The 20,609-nt window shown below is 50.2% G+C and overlaps 1 protein-coding gene across 1 annotated transcript in view; it reads right to left on the bottom strand.

Annotated features, from left to right (window-relative positions):
* Nucleotides 1-20,609, bottom strand: part of GALNT18 (polypeptide N-acetylgalactosaminyltransferase 18) — a 343,154-nt gene that overhangs the window by 167,451 nt on the left and 155,094 nt on the right. The window contains exon 2 of the mRNA XM_046017675.1: nt 536-728. Within this exon, the coding sequence (XP_045873631.1) occupies nt 536-728 (193 nt within the window). The remainder of the gene's footprint in view (nt 1-535; nt 729-20,609) is intronic.

Here is a 20,609-nt window from a genome sequence, read left to right as displayed (position 1 = left end):
GCTCACAAAAGTTAATGAGATTTTCTCAGCTATGGTATGTGCCCACACTTTTAATAATTAGGAGTAATAAAAATTCTAACTGAACCTTAAAGGAACATCTTCTGTAACAAAGAGAAAAGTCAAGACAGACTTCTGTGTCGGGTGTAATGACTTGTTAGCCCTGGAAGATGGATATACTTTAAATACTAATTTATAGAAAAAAATAATTGTTCATAAAAATGCAACTAATTGGGTTAAAAAGACTTATTAACAGGAACACCAGATGACTCTAGAGCCCGTAGGAATATTACATTATTAATCCTCAACGTCTCTCATGGAAAAAGCCTTCCCCCTGCTTAGCAGATGGAGAAACTGAGGCTCTGGGAGGAGGAGGAGAATGATTTGCCCCATGAAGGCCGAGGGCACAGACCCTGGCTGAAGCAGGAGAGAGACCCAGGAGTCTGAATGCCCTGTTCTGACCCTGTTCCTGGCACCGGAGTGACACCCACCTCCCCACAGTCAGGTCAACAAGGGCCCAGCCACTGACTCTGCTCACCCACTGGGTCTGAGGTCAGGCAGGGGCCGGTTGAGGGGCAGGCGGTCACTGAGGTAGGCATTGTAGCCGTAGTACTGGAACTGCTTCAGGGCCACGCGCCGGCCTTCAGGGCTGAGCTCCTGGCCCCAGTGTGCAAACAGAGAGGAGTCTGTGAAGGGCTCAGCTTCTGCCTCCTCAGGTTTGGCGGGAGTCTCTGGAGAAAGAAGGGACAAGGAGACAGTGGGTCAGAGTGCACCACTGCAAATGCCATGACAACCCCTCCCCCTCCCTTACCATCACCTTGGGTAAAACAATCTTATCCCCGTATTTGGGGGCTTTGGGGAAGATAGACTGTAATCTTCATGCTTCCTCAAACTCATTTATCCATCCATCCATCCAGCCAGCCAGCCAGCCAACCAGCCAGCCATCCCACAATCACCAGGCACAAGGTATAGAGAAGTACATCCTACAGGGTCTACTGAGAGGCTGATGGATATGATCCCCATGCTCCATGGCTTCAAGTCAGAACGCCCTCCTTTCCCCACCAGAGATGCTAGCCCTAGCCCTCAAATGGGCTTCCATTTCTCTTTGCCAAGATCACACCCCAACTCCCTGACAGTCCGGAGCCTGCTCCATACCCAGGTCCCCTCGCCGGACTTCTTGCCCGCCCACCTTCCTCTCCATTGTCTGGTCTGCTGTGAGTGGCCTGGCCCAGCCAAGTGCCATTCATCTGGCTCCAAGGACCCCCAACCAGACTGCCTTCTGTGGCTTCCGGGCTGTGCCCACCAGAACAAGGAATCAGTAGTTCAGAGTCACCCATGCACTCTGGACATTGTTCACTGGACCCCTGGTAGATCTGTAGGTAGGGAGAGCCCCAAACCAGGTCAGGTTTCCCTGGAGCTTTCTAAGAAAATGAAGGGGACATTATTACTCATAAGAGTGGAAGCTTTGGATTCCACACAGACGTGGATTCAAATAAATCCCTGCTCCACCATTCACTGGCTATAGGGCCACAAGCAAACACTCAACCTCTCTGCGTCTTGCTTCCCATTTATAGTGCGAGTATGCTAATACCAACCCACCCTCCACCCCCCACCTCCCAGAATCTGAGAGGATCACATAAATAATGTACATGCAGCACTTGGGCCAGCATATGACTCAGAAAGGTACACAATACATGGTACCTGGCATAGTGCCTAGCAAGGGGAGCCTGGCCGGTCATTTGAGTTTCTCTTTTATGGAGGCAACAGGCAGGTCTTGCCAGGACATAGGCTGATGGGTCAGAACTTCGGAATTCATTCTGAGAGACAGGTAGTTAGGGTTAGAAATCAGAGAAATCGGACAGAGATGCCAAGCCCACTGGATGGTACCCTCCAAGCTCATAACATGATGTAAGCGAGAGATGGCGCTAGGAGCCTGGAATGAGCCAGAGACCAGAGGAAGCAGAAGCAGGTTAGGGACAGAAGATGCAGGCTTGGAACACTTGCCAATGTCCCCTCGGCCATCCATACAAAGCCTGTGGGCATATGACACACATCTATGCCAGGAGCCAGGCAAGGACCTAAGGTTCCCAGGTCTTCCAGGTTGGGGAGCTCAGTGCTGCAGACACAGCTCTTACTCCCCTCTTCCTCTTGGGGGACTCTTGTGAGAACCAATCTGAGAGAGGGGAAGAGGACTTCCAACACCCAGGATCCTCCCACTGTGGAAGGGGTGCCCAGGGGACGAAGCCTCTTTCAGTGCAGGTGCACGAAGGCTGTCATTGAGAGAAGGGGACTTTTGTGACTCCCCACAAATTAGAGAGTCCTTGATTCTGAAGCAGAGCAAATACGCCGATGGCAGAGACTTTAGTGAGAGAGATGCCCAAAGACATGTCATCGGGGCTGGAACACCCGGGCGCTGGGAAAACCTGTGCAGGCACCTCACCTCTCCTGACCTGACTTACTCATAAGGAAGCAAAGCAGGGGACAGTCAGTCCAGGGAGGCCTGTCTCCCGAGGCGGCAGTCCTGACCAACTACACCACACTGGGTCCATGTGGCCATGGGCTGGGACACCCATGAGTTCACAGATAGACATGGCAGACCGATTTTCCTTAAAGGGATGGAAGGAACTCAGCTATACAACAGATTAGGACCTAATAAGGAGTAAAATGCAAACCACGTGGCATTTCTATGACCAAACAAGAAACGTGGTGGCCACCTAAGGTTCCATCCCAGAACCCGGGGCACACCTGTCTCCGCCTCCGAGCATGTGTGAAGGGAGGCCCAGGGATCATGTGATCATAAAGGCCCTTGCTATCTCTCAGATGTATGAGGTATTCATTTAGAATGCTGGGGGTGGTAAAAATCTAAATCAGTGAGCCAACGGAATCATATAATATTTAAAAGAAACGGAGTTTTACTGCTCTCACATACCTACCTAAATGGATATTACCAAGTCAAATGAGATCAGTTAATGAAAAAATTATGATTCACAATTAGACCTGTGTTGCATAAAAATGCATTATAAACATATTCAGGTCCGGGGTTCTACCATATGCTCCCGTCTTTTGGCTCAGCATAGGGATAAACCACAACAAACCAGAAAGCCTTGGGTCTTGAATGAGAAATCAGGGGCAAGGCAGTACAAGAAGTCCTCTCTGTTGAATTCCTGCCCAGAGTCAAGCACTGTGCTGGCCCGATGTCTTTACCTAAAGTTATCTCTGTCTTGCTCACGGGTGTGAACTCCATGAGGGGAGGTCGACTTCTGTCTCATTTCTTGCTGTGTCCCCAGCCCAGTACACATCTCTTGTGAGGGCCTCCATGAACGATTTCATTTAATTCATTCATTCATTTTTGGAAGCAAAGAAAGTTTCATTATCACAAGGACAGCCCATTGAGAACGTTGGCTCTCATTCCCAAAGCTGCATTGTCTGCTGAAGCTGAGGGACAGCTTATGTATGTTTGGGGAAAGAGGGGAATATGTATGGGGGGGGGCATGAAGAAACTTCAAGAAGGCAGGCTTTCAAACCTCTGGAGCTCTGCATTTTTCTGGAAAATGAAGCACCTGGAATGCTCATGTATATCAGTTAACTTGAAGACAAATATGTCTCTCAACTCCCCATTAGGATTCTATGATCACTGGGTAAACAGGGAGTAGGGATAAAAAGCAAAGTTAATGCTCGATCGAGCATGAGGTTAAGAGGAGCATAAAATATCATTAGTAGGGAATAAAACGCGACCTGCGACTAAGGTCATAAAGCGACTAATACGTATAGTCCTGCACATGCTCTCTAAACAAGTCCAGGAATCACACATCTGGCCTCGTTGTTTAGAATTGTGAGGTCTATTTTCCACATATGTTTAGGTCTGCTCAGCTTCCTCTTGTTCATTTTCCATAAACCATTTTAAATAAGTTAGTTGATAAGCACCCTGTTGTGGATAGTTATTAGGTATGAAGAAGCCAAATGAAAAGGTTAAAGGACCAACCCAAGGTCACCCAGTTTGTCAGGGGGCATTGGCGGAAGGTCTGACTTCCTCTAAACTTTACATTCTTCCCTCTGTACCACAAATGGCAAACGCTAGTCTGAGGGCCAAATCTGGCCCACCACGTATTTTGTAACTAAGGCTTTACTGGAAAACAGCCTCAACCATGGGCTTACATATCATCTACAGCTGCTTTAGACCTCCAAGGGCCGAGTCAAGTACGTGCAACAGAGCCCACGTGGCCTAAAAAATCGAAAATACTTAACCATCTGGTCCTCTACGAAAATGCGTGCTGACCCCCTGCTCTACCTTACATGTGACATCCAAAGGACTGGTTAAGAGGACTGGTCTTCAGAATCTGGGTTTTACACTCCAGATCTACCATTTGCTGGTTTAGTCTAGCTTACCTGCACCTGTTTCCCCAACCAGAAAATGTCGTCGATTATATATGTACCTTTCTCATAAAGCATGTGTGCATATTTGATAAGATGTTCCACGTACAGAGCTTAGCACAGGGCCTGGCACGTCATGAATGTTAGCTCCTGAGGAACAACAGAGACCCACAGCCCCGCCAGAGTGCCCTTCTCGCAACACCTCTTGAGTTCAGATGGGGAAGATAAATGGTCCTGTCCTGAGGTCCCCAGCTCTGAAAGATTTTGCTGTCTAGCTCCCAGAGGAAGGGTTTCCACATCCACTGACAAGTGGCTTACCCTTAGCTGGGCCTAGACCCAACTTCCTTCTCTCTCTAGTAAGAAAGCAGCCCGACATGGTCATCAGCAAAGGAGGCCCATCTTTGACATGATGGTGTGACAGGCAAACAGGCTCCAGGGAAATGCCAAGGCCGGGGCCTCTGGAAGGGTCCAGGAGCATCTGGACACATCTGGTGACGGACCAGACCAAGGGCTGTCTGTCACCCCGGGAGGAGGCACTTGTCAGGAGCAGACTTGGGCTCTACTGAAGTACAGCATTTCCTCTGGAAGGGTCCAGGAGCATCTGGACACATCTGGTGACGGACCAGACCAAGGGCTGTCTGTCACCCCGGGAGGAGGCACTTGTCAGGAGCAGACTTGGGCTCTACTGAAGTACAGCATTTCCTCCTGGGGTCCAGACCTATTTGGGTGCACCTGACCAACCGAGGGGCACTCAGAAGTCTATCTCCAGACGGCTGAGAGCTCCCCAAGGACAGCCCACTCGTGGCAGAGATTAAGCAGGGCACAGTGAACACAGCCTGGACCACAGCCAGAGTTTAGAGGTTCTGAGTACAGCCCAGACCCTCTAACCCCTGCCCATTTCTCACCCAGCGCGGGTGTTCATCTGGGTCCCAGGGAGAGCAGGCCCGGGAGCGAACACTGAAAGGCCCTTCCACCAGACAGATACACAAGCCCCTGTGTAATGCTCCGTCAGGGAGATATTCCCCCAAATTCCCTCACTATGAGCTCTGTGGCATGGACAGGCGGGGAGCCCCGTGAGACATAGCAGACCCACAGGCTGCGGGGGGACACTGCCATGCTATGCCCTTCTCTGCACCATACCTTCAACGGCTAACTGTCTCCTCAGCATGAAAGACCGAGGTCCTCCACTTAGTCCCTGACAGGGAGAAGGCCTTACAACGCTCCTGGTGACCAAGACCCTGAGAGCTCACCCCCTCCCCCTACCCCCTTGTCTTCTCTACTCCAACTACACTGGCCCCTCACCAGACTCACCCCACACCTCAGGCAGGGCCTTTGCTCTTGTGCTTCTGTCTACCCCCCGCAGCTAGCTCCCCTCACTTCCTTCACCTCTTTCCTCAGAAGTCATTTTCTCAGTAAAGCCTTTTCTAAACATTCGATCTCCGTGTTCCCTCTGCACCCACTGAAGTCCTTTTTCTATTTGTCTTGCTTGTTGTCTTTCCTGACTCAAACGTGAGCTCCGTGAAGTCAGGGATTTGCTCTGTTCTCTGAGGAACCCCCAGCGCTTAGAACAGTGCCCGTTCTGGCAGGTGTTTAATGAGTATCAGGAAGATGAATGGAGTAGCAGCAGCAAGACAGGAGACGAGTCAGTGAGCCCCCGATCCGTTAAGGATTCCCCACGTCCTCAGAGGGAGCTGAAAGGGGCTTGGAGTCCTGCGTCAGCAAGCAGGAATGTGAAGCCCGGAAAGGGCAGGGCAAAGTCCAACTGTGGGCAGTTTATTTCCTAGGTCACTTTATTTCCTAGGTCACTTACACACCATCTTTTGAGATGATCGGTATGCTCTTAGAAGCTTCTCAGGGAGTCCCACGGAATGTGGTCATTGGTAGCCAACCCCCACCCCTCTCTCAGGACTTTGGCAAATCTCTTACATCAGAGAACTACCTGGAATCTCTCCCAAGCATCCAGAACAGGACAGTGCACGGAGGAACCACCCCAAAAAGCATGGAGAGAAGAGAGACAAGGAAGGAGGGAGGAAAGGCTGTGTGTTTCTTGCCTCTTCCTCTTTCTATGCGCATCTGGAAGAACTCGGAATTGGAAAGACCACGGGAAGGCTCCAAAGTCCCAGAAACCCAGGTGCAGGGCACAGGGAAGTGGTAAGACCCAGAGTCTTCAGAAAACTAACCTAAGATGTCTTCAGGGAGTGTCTGACTCAAACCACAGAGCCTCAGGGAGACCGAGAGTAAGGTCAGGTGTTCCCATTTTTCCCCAACGTTCCCGCAGATGCGTGGTGGCTGGCCTTCCTCCTGAGCTCTCCCAGGTTCAGTCTCTAAAGTGCTTGCTAGAGAAATCCCTGTCAGACTCAAGGGGAGGATTCCCCTGAAGGGCCACTAATTACTCCACCTTTTGAAGAGAAAAAACACATTTAATGGGTCTGTGCAAAGCATGACATTTCTTTTTTTTTTTTTTTTTAATTTTTATTTGTTTATTTACAGCATAACAGTGTTCATTGTTTTGGCATCACACCCAGTGCTCCATGCAGTACGTGCCCTCCCTATTACCCACCACCTGGTTCCTCAACCTCCCACCCCCCCAAAGCATGACATTTCTGATGCTGAGAAGAGAGGCTGACTTCTTCCTCCTCTTTGACATCTCTCAGAGAAAACTACCCTTTGCTTTGTGGGCACCCCCTGCCCTCTGGCCCAGGAACAACCATTTCTGCTCATTCCTAGAATGCCCTTCTTGGACAGCATCTGGAAACTGCTGCTCGGTGGCTTTAACCTGAGCGGCTCCCCATGGCGGCACCTTCTTTACTGCTGGGTTTTGGGAATCACTGTCAAAATGAGTGAAGTCTTCTTATCAGACAATCAACAAATACTCAAGCAAGATTTTTGTGTGTCAGGCCTATTGCTGGGCATTGGAAATATAAAAAGCACTCAGACTCCGTGCCTGTCCTCAAGCAGCATTCAGCCTAGCAGAAAAGCCGGTTGTGTTGAGAATGTGATCAATGCTCGGATCCAGCGTGGATAACGTGCCACTGGGTCACTGGAAAGGGAAGACGTGCATGAAGGGAAGGCTTCTCGGAGGAGAGAATGCTCAAGCTAGATATGAAAAATAAGTGAGAGTCCCAGATTCACTCTGGAGAAGGGCACCCCTAGGGCCAGACCAACGGCAGCAAAGTTGAAGAAGCAAGAGAGGGCTCGTGTGGGGCTCCAGGCGTTTGGACAGATGGCTATCCACAGCTGAAACCAGAGAAGAACGAGAGCTTCTGCGGCCTCGAGAGGGAGGGAGGGCAGAATGTCTGGAAGATCCGTAATGCAAACTGCAAGTCTGAAAGGCCAGGAATGGAATAAATGAAAAGCTACATCATTTAGAAGTAGCTTCTGAAACTATAAGCACGTATACAGATAGTATGCCAAAGCCCAACATGTTAACCATCACCCAAGGATTGTCTCAAGTGGCAAGATGCATTATTTGAGGTCCAGTGAGGAGGGAAACTGCAGGCTGATCTTGCGTGTCTACTGCCACCCCTCTGCCCCTTGAGCTGATCCCTCGTGCCCTGTAGCCCGGTTCCATCACATGGCCCCTGCCAGGAGGGGAGGCCAGGCCGTCACAGTGGCCTATGATGTGGGGTCTATCCTTCCTATCACAGAGAAGAGGAAACCGCAGTCCAGAGACATATCCCCAGCCTCCCTCCACGTTGTGAGCCAAGACACACTGGCTTGAAGACTAGAAACTTCAGGCGCCGGGAGACTTCTCAGCTGGTCTTTACTGGTTCACAGCAACGTCCAACTACCGGAATATTTCCTCAGCACCTGTAAGCAGTTGCCACCCCGAGTCCCTCTGAGTGGTCTTGCCACCCGAGCTGCTCTGGCTCTCTTCTTGGAGTATTCCAGGTTTTTCCACTAGCCAGCAGCGACAAGGTGCATGCCTGGCCTGGCCAGCAGTCCCAGGACCTTGCCCCATGCTGCGGGAAGCATGCATGCCTGTGCCTTGCCAGTTAAGGATATTTTGAGTATCACTTGCTCTGAACCCTTCCTGGGAGGCTCCCTATGAATAAGCACGCCAGAGAACTTTCACTCGGCTCATCGACTTCTCCATGTTAATGCCCAGTTCTCATTGTGCATGATCTGTTTTCTGGAAAGTTCTACCCGTGATCACATGGGGGCATCGGGAAACACCACATTAGGGTCTCAGAGATATGCCCATAGTGCCCCACATGCAGCCCACTAATGAGAGCAGAGAATTACAGGTCCCCGTCCTGATGGCCTCCCTGCTAATTCACGAAGACAGGAGGGAAACAGGGCAGGAAAGAAGATTGCAAGGCTTTGGGCAATGAATGCAACAAAGGCTGCAGCCCTGAGGGTTGTGCCCCAGCATGCGTGCCAGGCACAAGGAGCACATCTGGACACTCTGCCCGGGCCTTCGAGGCTCGTGAAGCTACTGATGCCGGAAGCGGGAAGAACAGTTGCGTGAGGGTGGCTGCCGGGGTGAGCAGCCCAGACAAGGGCCTGCCCAGCTGCTTTTGCTCCAGGGTCTTGGCAGAGCTGAGACCACACAATGGAGTGGGAAGAAAATGGGTTTGGGAGTGAAACAGACCCGTGCTGCTGCCCCGCCCCAGCCACGTCTGAGGGCCTGCTTCCTCCAGGACCACACTGCTTGCGATTCCCATCTTCTGAGGCTGAGCCACTCGGCCGGCCCCTGCTGCACACTCACCGATGCTCTGAGACGCCGCTAGCTCTTTGGAGAAGCTAAAGCCCAGACCTCCCCCTAAGCAAGAACCCAAGACCCATCTCTGCTCCCTGGATTTATCCTAAAATAGCAGTAGAAGGGGTCACATGGCACAGTGGCTGCTGGAGGCCAAAGGGGCCTGGAGCTCCCACTGCAGGGGCTGGTCGAAGCCCACCGAGGGGCAGACAGAGTCCCCGGGAACTGGGCTCACATCACTTAAGACCCCCTAGCCCGTGGCCCACACTGAGCCTTGTCTTCCCTGTAAGCAGCAGGTCTGCTTCCGGGTCCTCGCTTAGGGCACCTTTAGGGGTGTCTTTGCAGGAAAGCGGCAGAGCCTTCTCTTTGCTTATGGTGTTTTACTCAGTTTGCCCTATACTCCTCTTTCCTGTAGAGTTGAGCAGGCCATGGACAGTGCATGCGGAGGGGGCCTAGCTTCTGCCCTGCAGTCAGTCCTATAGCCACTACTATTTCTGCTTCTGCCTCAGGCCATGCTCAAAGCCAAAGCTCTGGGTGTTTGGTGCTGAGATCCAGAACCCAGTAATGAGGCAGAAGGGAGAAAGCGGGACAGACCGGCAGGCCCGTGTCCCCGGTAGCTGCGTGCTGTGGGCACTAGAACCTGTGTGTAAAGTTTATCCAGGGGACAGTCCAGCTGGGCCTGTCCCCTGGCCCTCCTCCTGGAGTGTGTTCTGGAGATCCTTCTCTCCCACTCCTGGGGAGCTCTTCACTCTCTCTGGACCAGACCTGCAGCTTGGCCCTTCCAGCCTCCGTCCTCTCCTGTGAAATGGAGCAGCCTGCCAAGGTGCTGTGTGGAGTCACTGTGGGGTCAGCTTTTAGAAGGATGAAGGCTAAGCATTAAATAATGGAGTGGGCCTTGCCGAATAGCCCAGATAAGAACCCTTAAAGGATGCTTCCTTTCCTTCCACCTCATTTATTTTTTTTAACAGCTTTATTGGGGTGTAATTTATATACCATAAAATTCACCCATTTCAAATGTACAATTCAGTGATTTTTAGAAAAATTTTCTTCTATGCTTGAGATGCCTTGTTGCCTGTTTTATTGGGGGTTAAAAAGAAGAGGCTAATTGAATAATCAGAAATATACATTTTTCTTGTCAGCTCTCAGTAAACTCTTGCCTGCTGGCTGCCCAGTGAGAAGTCACCGTTATTCCTACTAAAGAGCCTGGTGCTTGGGCCCCGCTCGAGCAGCCCAGGCCGGGCCCACCGAGGCCCACCGCTCCGACACTACTGCTGGGGCCGGGCTCCCACTGCTACACAGGGATGGATGTCACCCTGAATGGCAGGTCACTCTGGACTGCCTCCAGCTTGCCTTCTGCTGTGTTGTCCCCACAGCCCAGGACGTGTGTCTCCCTTCCCTCCCCTTCCAGCATCCAGCCTGGAGATCCAGCCAACCTCTGTACCCAGGGCCCCAGCCACAGTGAGGCACTGAGAACTTGTGGGAAACAGCAGACCGAGAGGCAGGAGGTCTCAGCCAGCTCTCACCTCCAACACTGGGCAAATCTGCTACACTTTGGGCCTCCTTCCTCATCTGGGCTGTAAGATAGACCCAGTGTTTGGGTTTTATTTGGGAGAAAAAGGAGGACTTTAGCTCATCATTGTGGTGCTATACTTCTCCTGGAAAAGCAAGACTCCGCCTCTAATGGGGCTCCCAGGGGGAAATTTTCAGATTTTTTTTCAGCACCTTTGATATGCTAAGAGCCCTGATAATAAGGAAATAAAATATCCTGCATAAGGCATTTCCCCTCTCTGTGCTTCTAGAGGTGCATCACAATTCGAGCTAAAGGTCTTTTGCCCGCAGCCCTTACAATTAGGCTTTCTCTTCCAGGGATCCTCAGAACCCCTAAGAGAAAGGAGTGAAATCTGACAAGGGAAAGCTCGGAACTAATCAGAAGAAAGAAGCCCTGACAGTCTCAGGTCTGTCACCATTAAAATCTCCTGCGCAACGACTTTATTCATAGAGGCAAAGGCAGCTCTGGGAGAGCTTCCTCCAACACCCGCAGGGTGTTGTGGGGAAAGAGCGAGACTCCTTCAGAAGGCTTCATGACCAGGTAGGAGGGCTTCCTGCAAGTGCTCTGGAGCAGGCTCTGCCCTTGAGCAGCTGGCTGACCTTGGTCAAGCTCAGGAGACTTTCCAAACTCATGCTTGCTCATCTGTTCCATGGGGACAATGGTATCTACCGCTAGCTCACCGCAGAGATGAAATGCAGAGAGCACCCCCGCAATAAAGTGGGAGTGGATTAGCTTCCCGCCGCCAGGACGGCTGTGCGGTCTAAGGGGCTGCGCCCAGGATCAGTTTCCTGTGGGTGTTGTGACAGATGAGCACGAATGGAGTGGCGGGAGACAACATAAATGTATTATCTTGCGGTGCTGGAGACCCAGGGGGCTGATGGGGTTTCTTGGAGATAAAATCAAGGCGTTGGCACAGCTGCATCCCTTTCCAAATATTCTAAGGGGGAATCCATTCCCTTGGATTTTTGAGTCTTTGAAACCTCTCCAGCTTCTAGAAGCCACCCACATTCCATGGCTCATGGCCCTCTTAGTCCAAGGCCGATGCCAACGACGATGGCTTGTGTCCGCTTCACGTGGCATTGCTCTGGCTTTCTCTTCTGATCCCCTCTTCCACTTCTAAGGAGTCTGAGATTATCTCGGGCCCACCTGGATCATGCAGGATGCTCTCCCTATTCTGAAGTCAGCTGACAACCATCTCCATTCCATCTGCAACTTTAATTCCCCGCTGCCATGGAGGGGTAATAAATTCACAGGTCCCAGAGATTAGCATGTGCACACCTTTTGGGGGGTGGTCGTTTTTCTGCCTGCCTGCTCTTTAATAAGAGTGTCATCACTGTGGGTTTTGCCATCAATAAAAAGAAAATTCTCATACTTTGCCCTCGGGGCTGTAGGGAGGCAAAGGAATGACACTAATATTTGTTGAGCCTCAGGAATATCCCAGCACTGCTCTCAGCACAGCGTCCTCTCATGCCTGACACTCCCGTGACCCTGCACGCAGGGATAAGACTGGGGCTAGCAGGCCAGGTTCTCCAAAGGAGCAGATGCACATGAACGTAGCAGGTGGCCGTGAGCTGTGCAGGGTCCTCATCCCTGACCTTGAAGCCACCTTGGCCCTGCCTCCCTCACACCCCAGCTAATGAACAACAAAGGAGAGCTGCAGACAGTGCAAAGCGGGTCCTGTGACCGTCATCATTCTGCCTCTGGTTCTTCTCCACTCGCTCTGATTGAACTATCGTGGTTTCCACCTTGCTCCTGACCGTTGGCCTTGCCTCCCACTGCTGTGCTTTGGCCTAGGAATTGGCATTTGGCTACCCAACTCTCTAGGCTTTCAAGACTCTCTAAAAGCTATAGTTCTATTGTTTTGGGGACGGGGGTAGGAGAGGGGGTTCTCCTCTGAAAATACGACGAAACCTGGTAATACGCACCAGAAAATGCACATTGACCCACACACAGAAAAATCTGCCTTCAATTTCATGGGAGCCACAAGTGGTGGCATGATGGAAAGCAGGGGCTGGCAAACTTTTTTCTGTAAAGACCAGTGTAAATATTTCAGGCTATGGGTCACGTGATCTCAGTCATAACTACTCAGCTCTGCCATGTACGGAGAAAGCATAGCCCTAGAGGCTGCGTAAATGAGTGGGTGTGGCTGTGTTCCAAGAATTCAATTGATAAAAGCAGGCAGCAGGTCAGATGTGGCCTGTGGGCTAAAGTCTGCCTGTTCCTGGTGTAGCTACAGCCCAGACTGTGGATCCTGCCCCTCCACCTACTAGATGGATGAGTCTTAACTGCTCTGTTTCTCGGTTTCCTCACTTGTAAATGATGATAACAATTCCTGCTTCTTAGGGCTGTAGTGAGAAAAGGAGGAGTAAATCTGCATCAAGCCCTCACCAGTAAGCTCGGTGAAGTGTCAGCTAGGGTCTGTCTGCTGGTCAAAGCCTCCACCTCCTGGAAGCCGGCTTTGATATACCTCTCTAGCTACTCCCAGCCGCTGGGTATCTGCCTCATGGGACACAACCCCTGACGAACTCAGCCTCAGCCAGGAAGGACAAAATGTAGTTATGATTCTGGATGTCCAAGTCCCTGCAAACAAGATGGTGGGCAAGGCCAGGGATAGAGAAATCAGGCCCCAAGACCTGCAGGGGCTGGCAATGGTTAGGGAAAGCAGCCCTGGACAGGCGGGGATAGGATTCAGGAAGGTGGCAAGTCCTAGTAAAGAACTAGAGAATGAGCTGGGGGTCTAGGGAGAAGCAACATTATTTCTGTCTGGGCTGACATGGCCGGCGAGGAATGATTTCGTCGGATCTGGGAGATACTGTATGCTGACCTCTCACAGCCAAAGAGAGCCCATGCCGTCTCTGGAGCTGAGCCTGCACAGGACAGGGTCTGGGCCTCGGTGTGGTCGAGTTCTACTCTGAGAGGGCCCAGCAGGCTGGGGCAGCCAGAGCTCAGTGTCTATGCGCACACACTCATGGAAACCCAAGAGGACGTGATTGGGAATTATGCAGAATGGAACCTTCCATTAAAGGTCCAAGTCTTTATGCTCCAAGCCAACCATATAAAGAACATGTGAAAAACTCAGTTTAAGGAGTGACAAATGTGTGTATCTTAGGAACCAGGATTTATAGGTGCCATTATGAGCTACTTTAAAACAACCCTTTAAACCCAGAGTTCTGCCTAGGAGATATAATGAACTCCGAAGCACATACCATCATTTTTTTTCCCCTGAGAGCTGACAGCCTGGAGCTGAGCACCCAGACTTCTAAATATACACCTCACTGTTCACACATAAAACACAGTGTTTCCACACATCAATTTCTTGGAATGAACTAGCAGGTCGACCCTGATGATGTTCGAGTGGCATGCATCTCCCGGCACGAATGCACCGATGGCAACACCTGGACTTGGCAGGGAGGAAACGTGGTGCCTTGCACTAGGACAGTCTGCAGCCTGACCCACCAGATGCCTGCAGTAGCCGCACCTCTGAGGTGCTGGGACAGCTTGGGGAGAAGTTCTGGCTTTGGGAAACCTGTAGCAGGAAGGAAGCCGGGAACGGTGTGTGTACCTGTCCTCTGGAATACTCCCTCCTCTCCAGCCTCAGCCTCTCCATGGTACTCTGAAACCTACAGCATCATCCTACTGGTCGTCGAGGAGCAGCCTCATGCTGGAATGCAGTGGCTCCCAATGTTAGTGAGCATCAGGCTTGCCCAGAGGGCTGGTGGAATCACAGATTGTCTCTGGGCCCCACCCCTGGAGGTGCTGACTCAGCAGGTGTGGGGTAGAACCTGAGAATATGCATTTCTAGCAAATTCCCAGGGGGTGCTGAGGCTGCTGTTTGGGGCCTAGGAACCAGGCTGGAGAAGTGACTAGAGTCCCAGGTCTCCTTCCAGTCTGGCTCTGCGGCTCAGGCCCTCCATGAGTGGACAAGTGCCCCCTTCTCTTTAGGTCTCAGTTTTCTCCTGGGTGAATGTGAGGGGTGGGGGTGGCAAGATGAACTCAGGTCCTAAAATGCAGTGATTCTAGGGTGTTTCAAATCACAGAATCTGGCTCACACAGGGACTGGTGGCTTCCACTTAGAGGCAGAATGGTCAAAGGAACCCTTCTACCTTTAGCTCAACTCTTAAATCTTATAAATAAACAAAGTAAAGTCCAGAGAGGTTAAATGACTTGCCCAAGGTCACACAGATCAGTAGCAGCAGATTCTTAGACAGGGAAAGGAGAAAACGCCCCCAAAGGCCCTCATTCCCTGCTCAGGGCTCCCTCTAACCCTCACGAAGATTCTGCCACCAACTCGACCAACAAGGATCTCCAGTACCTCAGAGGCAGCCAAATCCCAGAGCCTGAGCCTTGGGCAAACCAGTGAATCCCCCTACAGAGACCCCTCACCCATGCTGGTGTCTGGATCCAGATCTAGAGAAGCACCTGCAGCCCATATGTCAGGCCAGCACAAAGCACCGAGGTGCTCTGCGGGTGTGGATGGAGAGGACATTAATCATAAGGTCTAGGGATGATTAAACCAGGCTTCCAGAGGAGGGTAGCTTTCCTGGTTTGCTGGGTTATCACCAGCTGTATCCTCTCACACGGGCACACACAGCTACACACACACACACACATGCACACGCACACACACACACAATCACAGAAGGTCACAGCAGCCTTCTGTGCTGAAAACAGATTCCTCTAGTCCCAAGCCGCTGCTCACCACATACAGCAGGACCATTAAAAATGTGTCATTTCAAAGACAAGAGAACACTTGTAAAAACAAACTTTCAAGAAGAAATATTACGGGGCTCCACTCTGGTTAAACAGCCCCCATCTGAATCCTTCAGTGCAATTTACAGCGGAGAGGGATCTTCAGGGCTAGGACGTTGCTGGGTTCACTCTGTTCACAGGTTTCTGGGTTCCCCAGGCAATGGAGTTCCCGGGGCTGGTGGTGTCATCACTTCCAGCAGCTGTTGGCTTGCTGGGTATCTTTTCATTATTGTCCTCGGCCATAAATCTCCCAGCCCTGGCAGCTGTGCCTGTTTCTCAGTGAAGAGAAGTGGGTTTGCCCTTCAAAAAAGTTAACATGTAGGCCCTCCCAAGCCCAAGCCCCTGCAGGACCCAGAAAGGCTTTGAGTCCGTGTCAAAGAAGCCATCAAAGGAAATAGGCCATTTTCAAACAAAATCCATTTCTTGAGCATGACGGTAAAAATATTTATCACATGAAAGATGTGAAAACCTTTCTGATGTCTCAATGCTCTGTATTATGAATGCAGCATGTGTCCAGTGGAATGTGTGCAAAAAAAAACCCAGTCATGCCTATGATTTTGATAGCGGGAAAAATTAGTCCTTTCCATCTGGCAAATTCTTAATTTACCAACCCAGTTGTGCTGGATGGGCACATGAGGCCAAGGAAAGAGGCAAGCCTGGCATTCAGCCAAACAAAATCAGCAAAGGCTTTGGACAAAGAGACTCAACATATCCAGGCCACAGGGAATAGGGGTCCCACGCTTAGCTGTCTCTGTCAGCCGTGACTTTGGCCAGCATCCACACTCATACCTCATGTGCAAGGTCAGACAAGGCCACGTCAGTGGGTCTTAGGATCATGCACAGTGTCTGAACTTTCTTCAGGGAACTTCATAATCATGACTGTTTGCCCCAACAAGGGATTTTCAAAGTGCATGATAAAGCTTGTTTTTATGCCCCAGAAAGGATTGTGAGGGAGCAATCCAGCCCTCCTGAGAGACCCAAGTCTCCCGGGCTCAGCTCTGAGGATAAGAACTCTGCTCAGAGACTGTGGACCCTGAGGTTCTACTGCTATGCCATGCCTTGAGGTTGGTGGGTGACCAGAGTTGGCACTCAGAAGCACAGCCTCCAATGTGCCCATGAGCATGTCCTTGTCTTTAGAAAAGAAAGGCCCCTAGCTCTCTCTAATTCCCTTTCTTTCTGGGTGAGTAGCTCAAACAGAAGCTGCCTAACAGGTCCTAATACACTGAAAGACACATTCTCCTGCCCTACATTTTCTGGGTAACCACAGGGAGGCAAAGATTAAACTCCATGCATTTGGAGTTAGGAATGAAAGTGAATTCACTTATTCAACGAATTTTCATCAAGGTGCAGCTGTGCAGAGAGAGAACCTTGGCCTAGTGGTGAAGTACAAGAATTCTGAGCCACACTGTCAGAGTTTGGAACGTGGCTTCCTGACTTACTAGCTATGTGGCCTTGTGTAAATCACTTGCCTTCTCTGTGCCTCAGCTTCCTTCTATAGAAAATTGGGGATAATCCTAGTATCTGCTTCCTTGTGGGGTTATTGTGAGGACGGAGTAAACTAATAAAAGAGTCCCTTGTGTTCTATGTGCCACATAATCACGGGCAACTGTTACTACTGTTATGGGCCAGGTCCTCTGCTGGGTGTTAGGGATAACATTGTGAACAGAAACAGTGAGGAGTTGTTGAAGTGGCTACTTCATGCTTTTAGGCCTTACCTACCAGTATCTGGTTCACAGGGTAAATTAGAAGGCGAGGCTCCTCTACCCTCCCTAAAAGGATGGAGGAGACCCAGAGCCCACTGGTACCCTGGGATGAAGGAACTTGGGATACCCAAGAAAGGTCTGTCTCTGCTCCCGGCTCTCTACCTCTTTCCTGCTAAGGTCCAGGGAGGAAGAAAAGTCCGAAAAGCCACATGGGCATAAAGGAGCCGAGCACCATAATGTGAGTGCCTCTATAACCAGACTGATCACCTCTGGGCTCGGGAGTTATGTGAGCAGTTGGTGATTATCCCTGCCAAGCTGGTCACACTGTGCAGGCCAGGTCCAGGAAACAGCACAGCTAGTCTGCAGGGGGACACCAAAGACTCCTCCCAGCGTGGGGGTCAATCCCGCAGGCTGCCTTCTGCTGCTGAGGATCGTAACCCAATGGCCATGACACCTTGGCAATCACAGAAACCAACTGGGAAGCACAGCTGGGGCAGGGACCTGAAGGCAGCCTGAATGAACCAGAGAGGCCTGCAGGTGACAAGCCTCTCCACTGTTGGGAGTAATCAAGGGGAGGCCTCTAGACTTCCTCACACACCCATATTGCTCACCTTGTACAAGATATACCATGGTTAGCTCCCTGGATCATGGACTTGGACAAGGTCAGCTCCTGCTGACCTCTTCTCTCCCAGCCCCCAGTAGGAGGAATAATCCAGCTGCTTGTGTGCTGGGCACTGGGCTCTCTCGAGGGGAGGTGCTGACGCTGCCCAGTGGTCCTGCCTTCCTGAGCCCTCCTCTGCATGCATTGTTCACCAGGTCAGTGCAGAGCCCCGCTGTTGGAAGATTCCCAAATGCAGATGTGAGGCAAAGTGAGAGCCTGAAAGGACCCCAGGAACACATCCATCCAGACCAGCTCTCAGCCTCTACTGCTCATAACTCACAGTAAGACCGTATCTTGCATGACACCAGTATGCACATGCAAATAGGCATTAGGGAAACCACAAGTTAAAAAGCAGTCTTTAAGTCATATGTAGGACTAATTCTGGTATATCCTATTTTATTCTATGATATTCTATTAAGAAGGAATGCTGGTGATGACCTAGGACATTGATTCCATGACCTACGAATGGGTTGGGACCCACATTTTAAAAAACACGGATCTAAAAGAGCTAGTATCCAAAATCTACAAAGAACTTATCAAACTCAACACCCAAAGAACAAATAATCCAATCAAGAAATGGGCAGAAGACATGAACAGACATGGCTGCAAAGAAGACATCCAGATGGCCAACAGACACATGAAAAAGTGCTCCACATCAATTGGCATCAGAGAAATACAAATCAAAACCACAGTGAGATACCACCTCACACCAGTTAGAATGGCTAAAATTAACAAGTCGGGAAATGACAGGTGTTGGCGAGGATGCAGAGAAAGGGGAACCCTCCTACACTGTTGGTAGGAATGCAAGCTGGTGCAGCCACTCTGGAAAACAGCATGGAGGTTCCTCAAAGAGTTGAAAATAGAGCAACACTATGACCCAGAAATCACACTACTGGTATTTACCCTAAAGATACAAATGTAGTGATCCGAAGGGGCACATGCACCCAATGATTATAGCAACAATATCCACAATAGCCAAACCATGGAAAGAACCTACATGTCCATCCACAGATGAATGGATAAAGAAGATGTGGTATATATATACAATGGAATACTATGCAGCCAATAATAGAAACGAAATCTTGCCATTTGCAACAATGTGGATGGTACTAGAGGGTATTATGCTGAGCAAAATAAGTCAATCAGAGAAAGCCTTTTTTCCACTTAAATAAATTTGAATTTTACATTAAAAAAATGGCTCTAGATCAACGGATTGCAACCTTTTATAAATCAATGCCCCCTTTTCATAAATCTTAAAATCCTCACCCTCCTTTCATATTACTTGACATTTGAAATAAAATAATTAAATATCCCAAATGAAAACTAATAAAAGCAACAGGCATTTGGAATATGTTTTTTCAAAGTATGTATGCCACCTAACCCAAATGTCCCAAGATTTTGATATGGACGCCACCACCAAAGGAAAGAAGGGGCTCCCCACTGAAAATAACTTAGCTAGGACAGTGGTTTCCAAGAGCTTCTGTGGAGCCCCTTGAGGAGGGTGGACCCTCACTGGGGGTATGGGAGGCCTGAAGACCCTCTTTCCCACAACAGCTATAATTTAGTCTACTTATATACTAGAATTTTGTATGGGAAACCCTTTAAAGGAAGGATCAATGGCTAAAGAAGATGATTAAACCCCACAAGCTGGTGAATTCATCCATGTCATTTCCCAGGGGAAAGAATGAGGCTAAGTCATTCATTCCACCAGTAAGGTTCAGAGACTTGCTGAAGATGGCAACAGATAAGGCAAGGCTGGGGCAGAATTGAGAGTGGGGAGGACAGGACAGGTGGTAAAACCTGGACTGAATTCCCCACCCTTCAAACTGACTCAAAAAGGCCTAACAATAAGGACACCCACAGATCAATGAAGAGGCCCAATTCCTTGATTATGGGATTAGATTTCTAGAAGACTCAGGGTGGAAACAGTCTCCCGTCCTGGGAATCAGAAGCCTTTCTTAACAGCTACATGTCTCTTTGATTAATAAAAGATGGGGAAAAAATTGATCATCCCTGGACAGAGGCAGTGTGTTTGGAAGAGAGCATCTTCCTAACCTGGGGCCCAAGAGGAGAGAGGCTCTAGATGGAGAGAGGACAGGATACCTGTGTGTGGCCACCAGCCACATATACTCCGGGTGCTCACGGTGGGGTAGGGAGGGGGGGCTATGCTGGCTATTGCACTGATAGGGAGAAGCCCATGCTGAGTGTCAAGTCTATGGTGCTTGACCACCTGCTCTATCAGTTGCTGCTGCAGCCCTAGGGGAGATCACCTACCACTTGGTAATCAGAACTGTCCAGAACTGCTCGTTCTGGCTGTAGCTGCTGCCCTCTCTCCTTCAGACAGGCTTTTATGACCCAGAGCCAGACAGGAGAGGCAAGGCCACAGACAGTCTTTTGGGGGGCTCCCAGCAAACTGCTCCCAACACAGCAGAGACGGCCCTGCTGATGTGATGGCCAGACAGAGGCATTTGAAGGTAACTGTGTCCTAGACTGAAGCCAGGCCTGAGCCGGTCATAAATGCCTCCAAGGGCTGGAGTCAGCCCAGGAGACATACCTGCACACACCTCTACACATGCGGGGCACAGACAGGCAGCACCCCTGAGGACATAGTTCACCCTAAGTTCTCAACCCTGGCTGTACATTGAAGCCACCCGGGGAACAAAACAACAATAAGCCTAATGATGCCCAGGACTTGCCCTAGACTGACCAAATCAGAATATCTAGAGGTGTCATCCAAGCATTTGTTTTTCCTTTTTCTTTATGCCCCTCTTTATTTCCCAGGTGATTCCAGCAAACAGCCAAGATTTAAAATCATTAGGTTGGGGAAATGGTTTATGAAATTCAGTGTATACATAAGAATCCATCTTGAAAGCCTGG

Source organism: Meles meles, chromosome 8, assembly GCF_922984935.1.
Source record: "Meles meles chromosome 8, mMelMel3.1 paternal haplotype, whole genome shotgun sequence".
NCBI classification, from domain to species: Eukaryota; Metazoa; Chordata; class Mammalia; order Carnivora; family Mustelidae; genus Meles; species Meles meles.
This window is presented reverse-complemented; position numbering and strand designations above follow the sequence as displayed.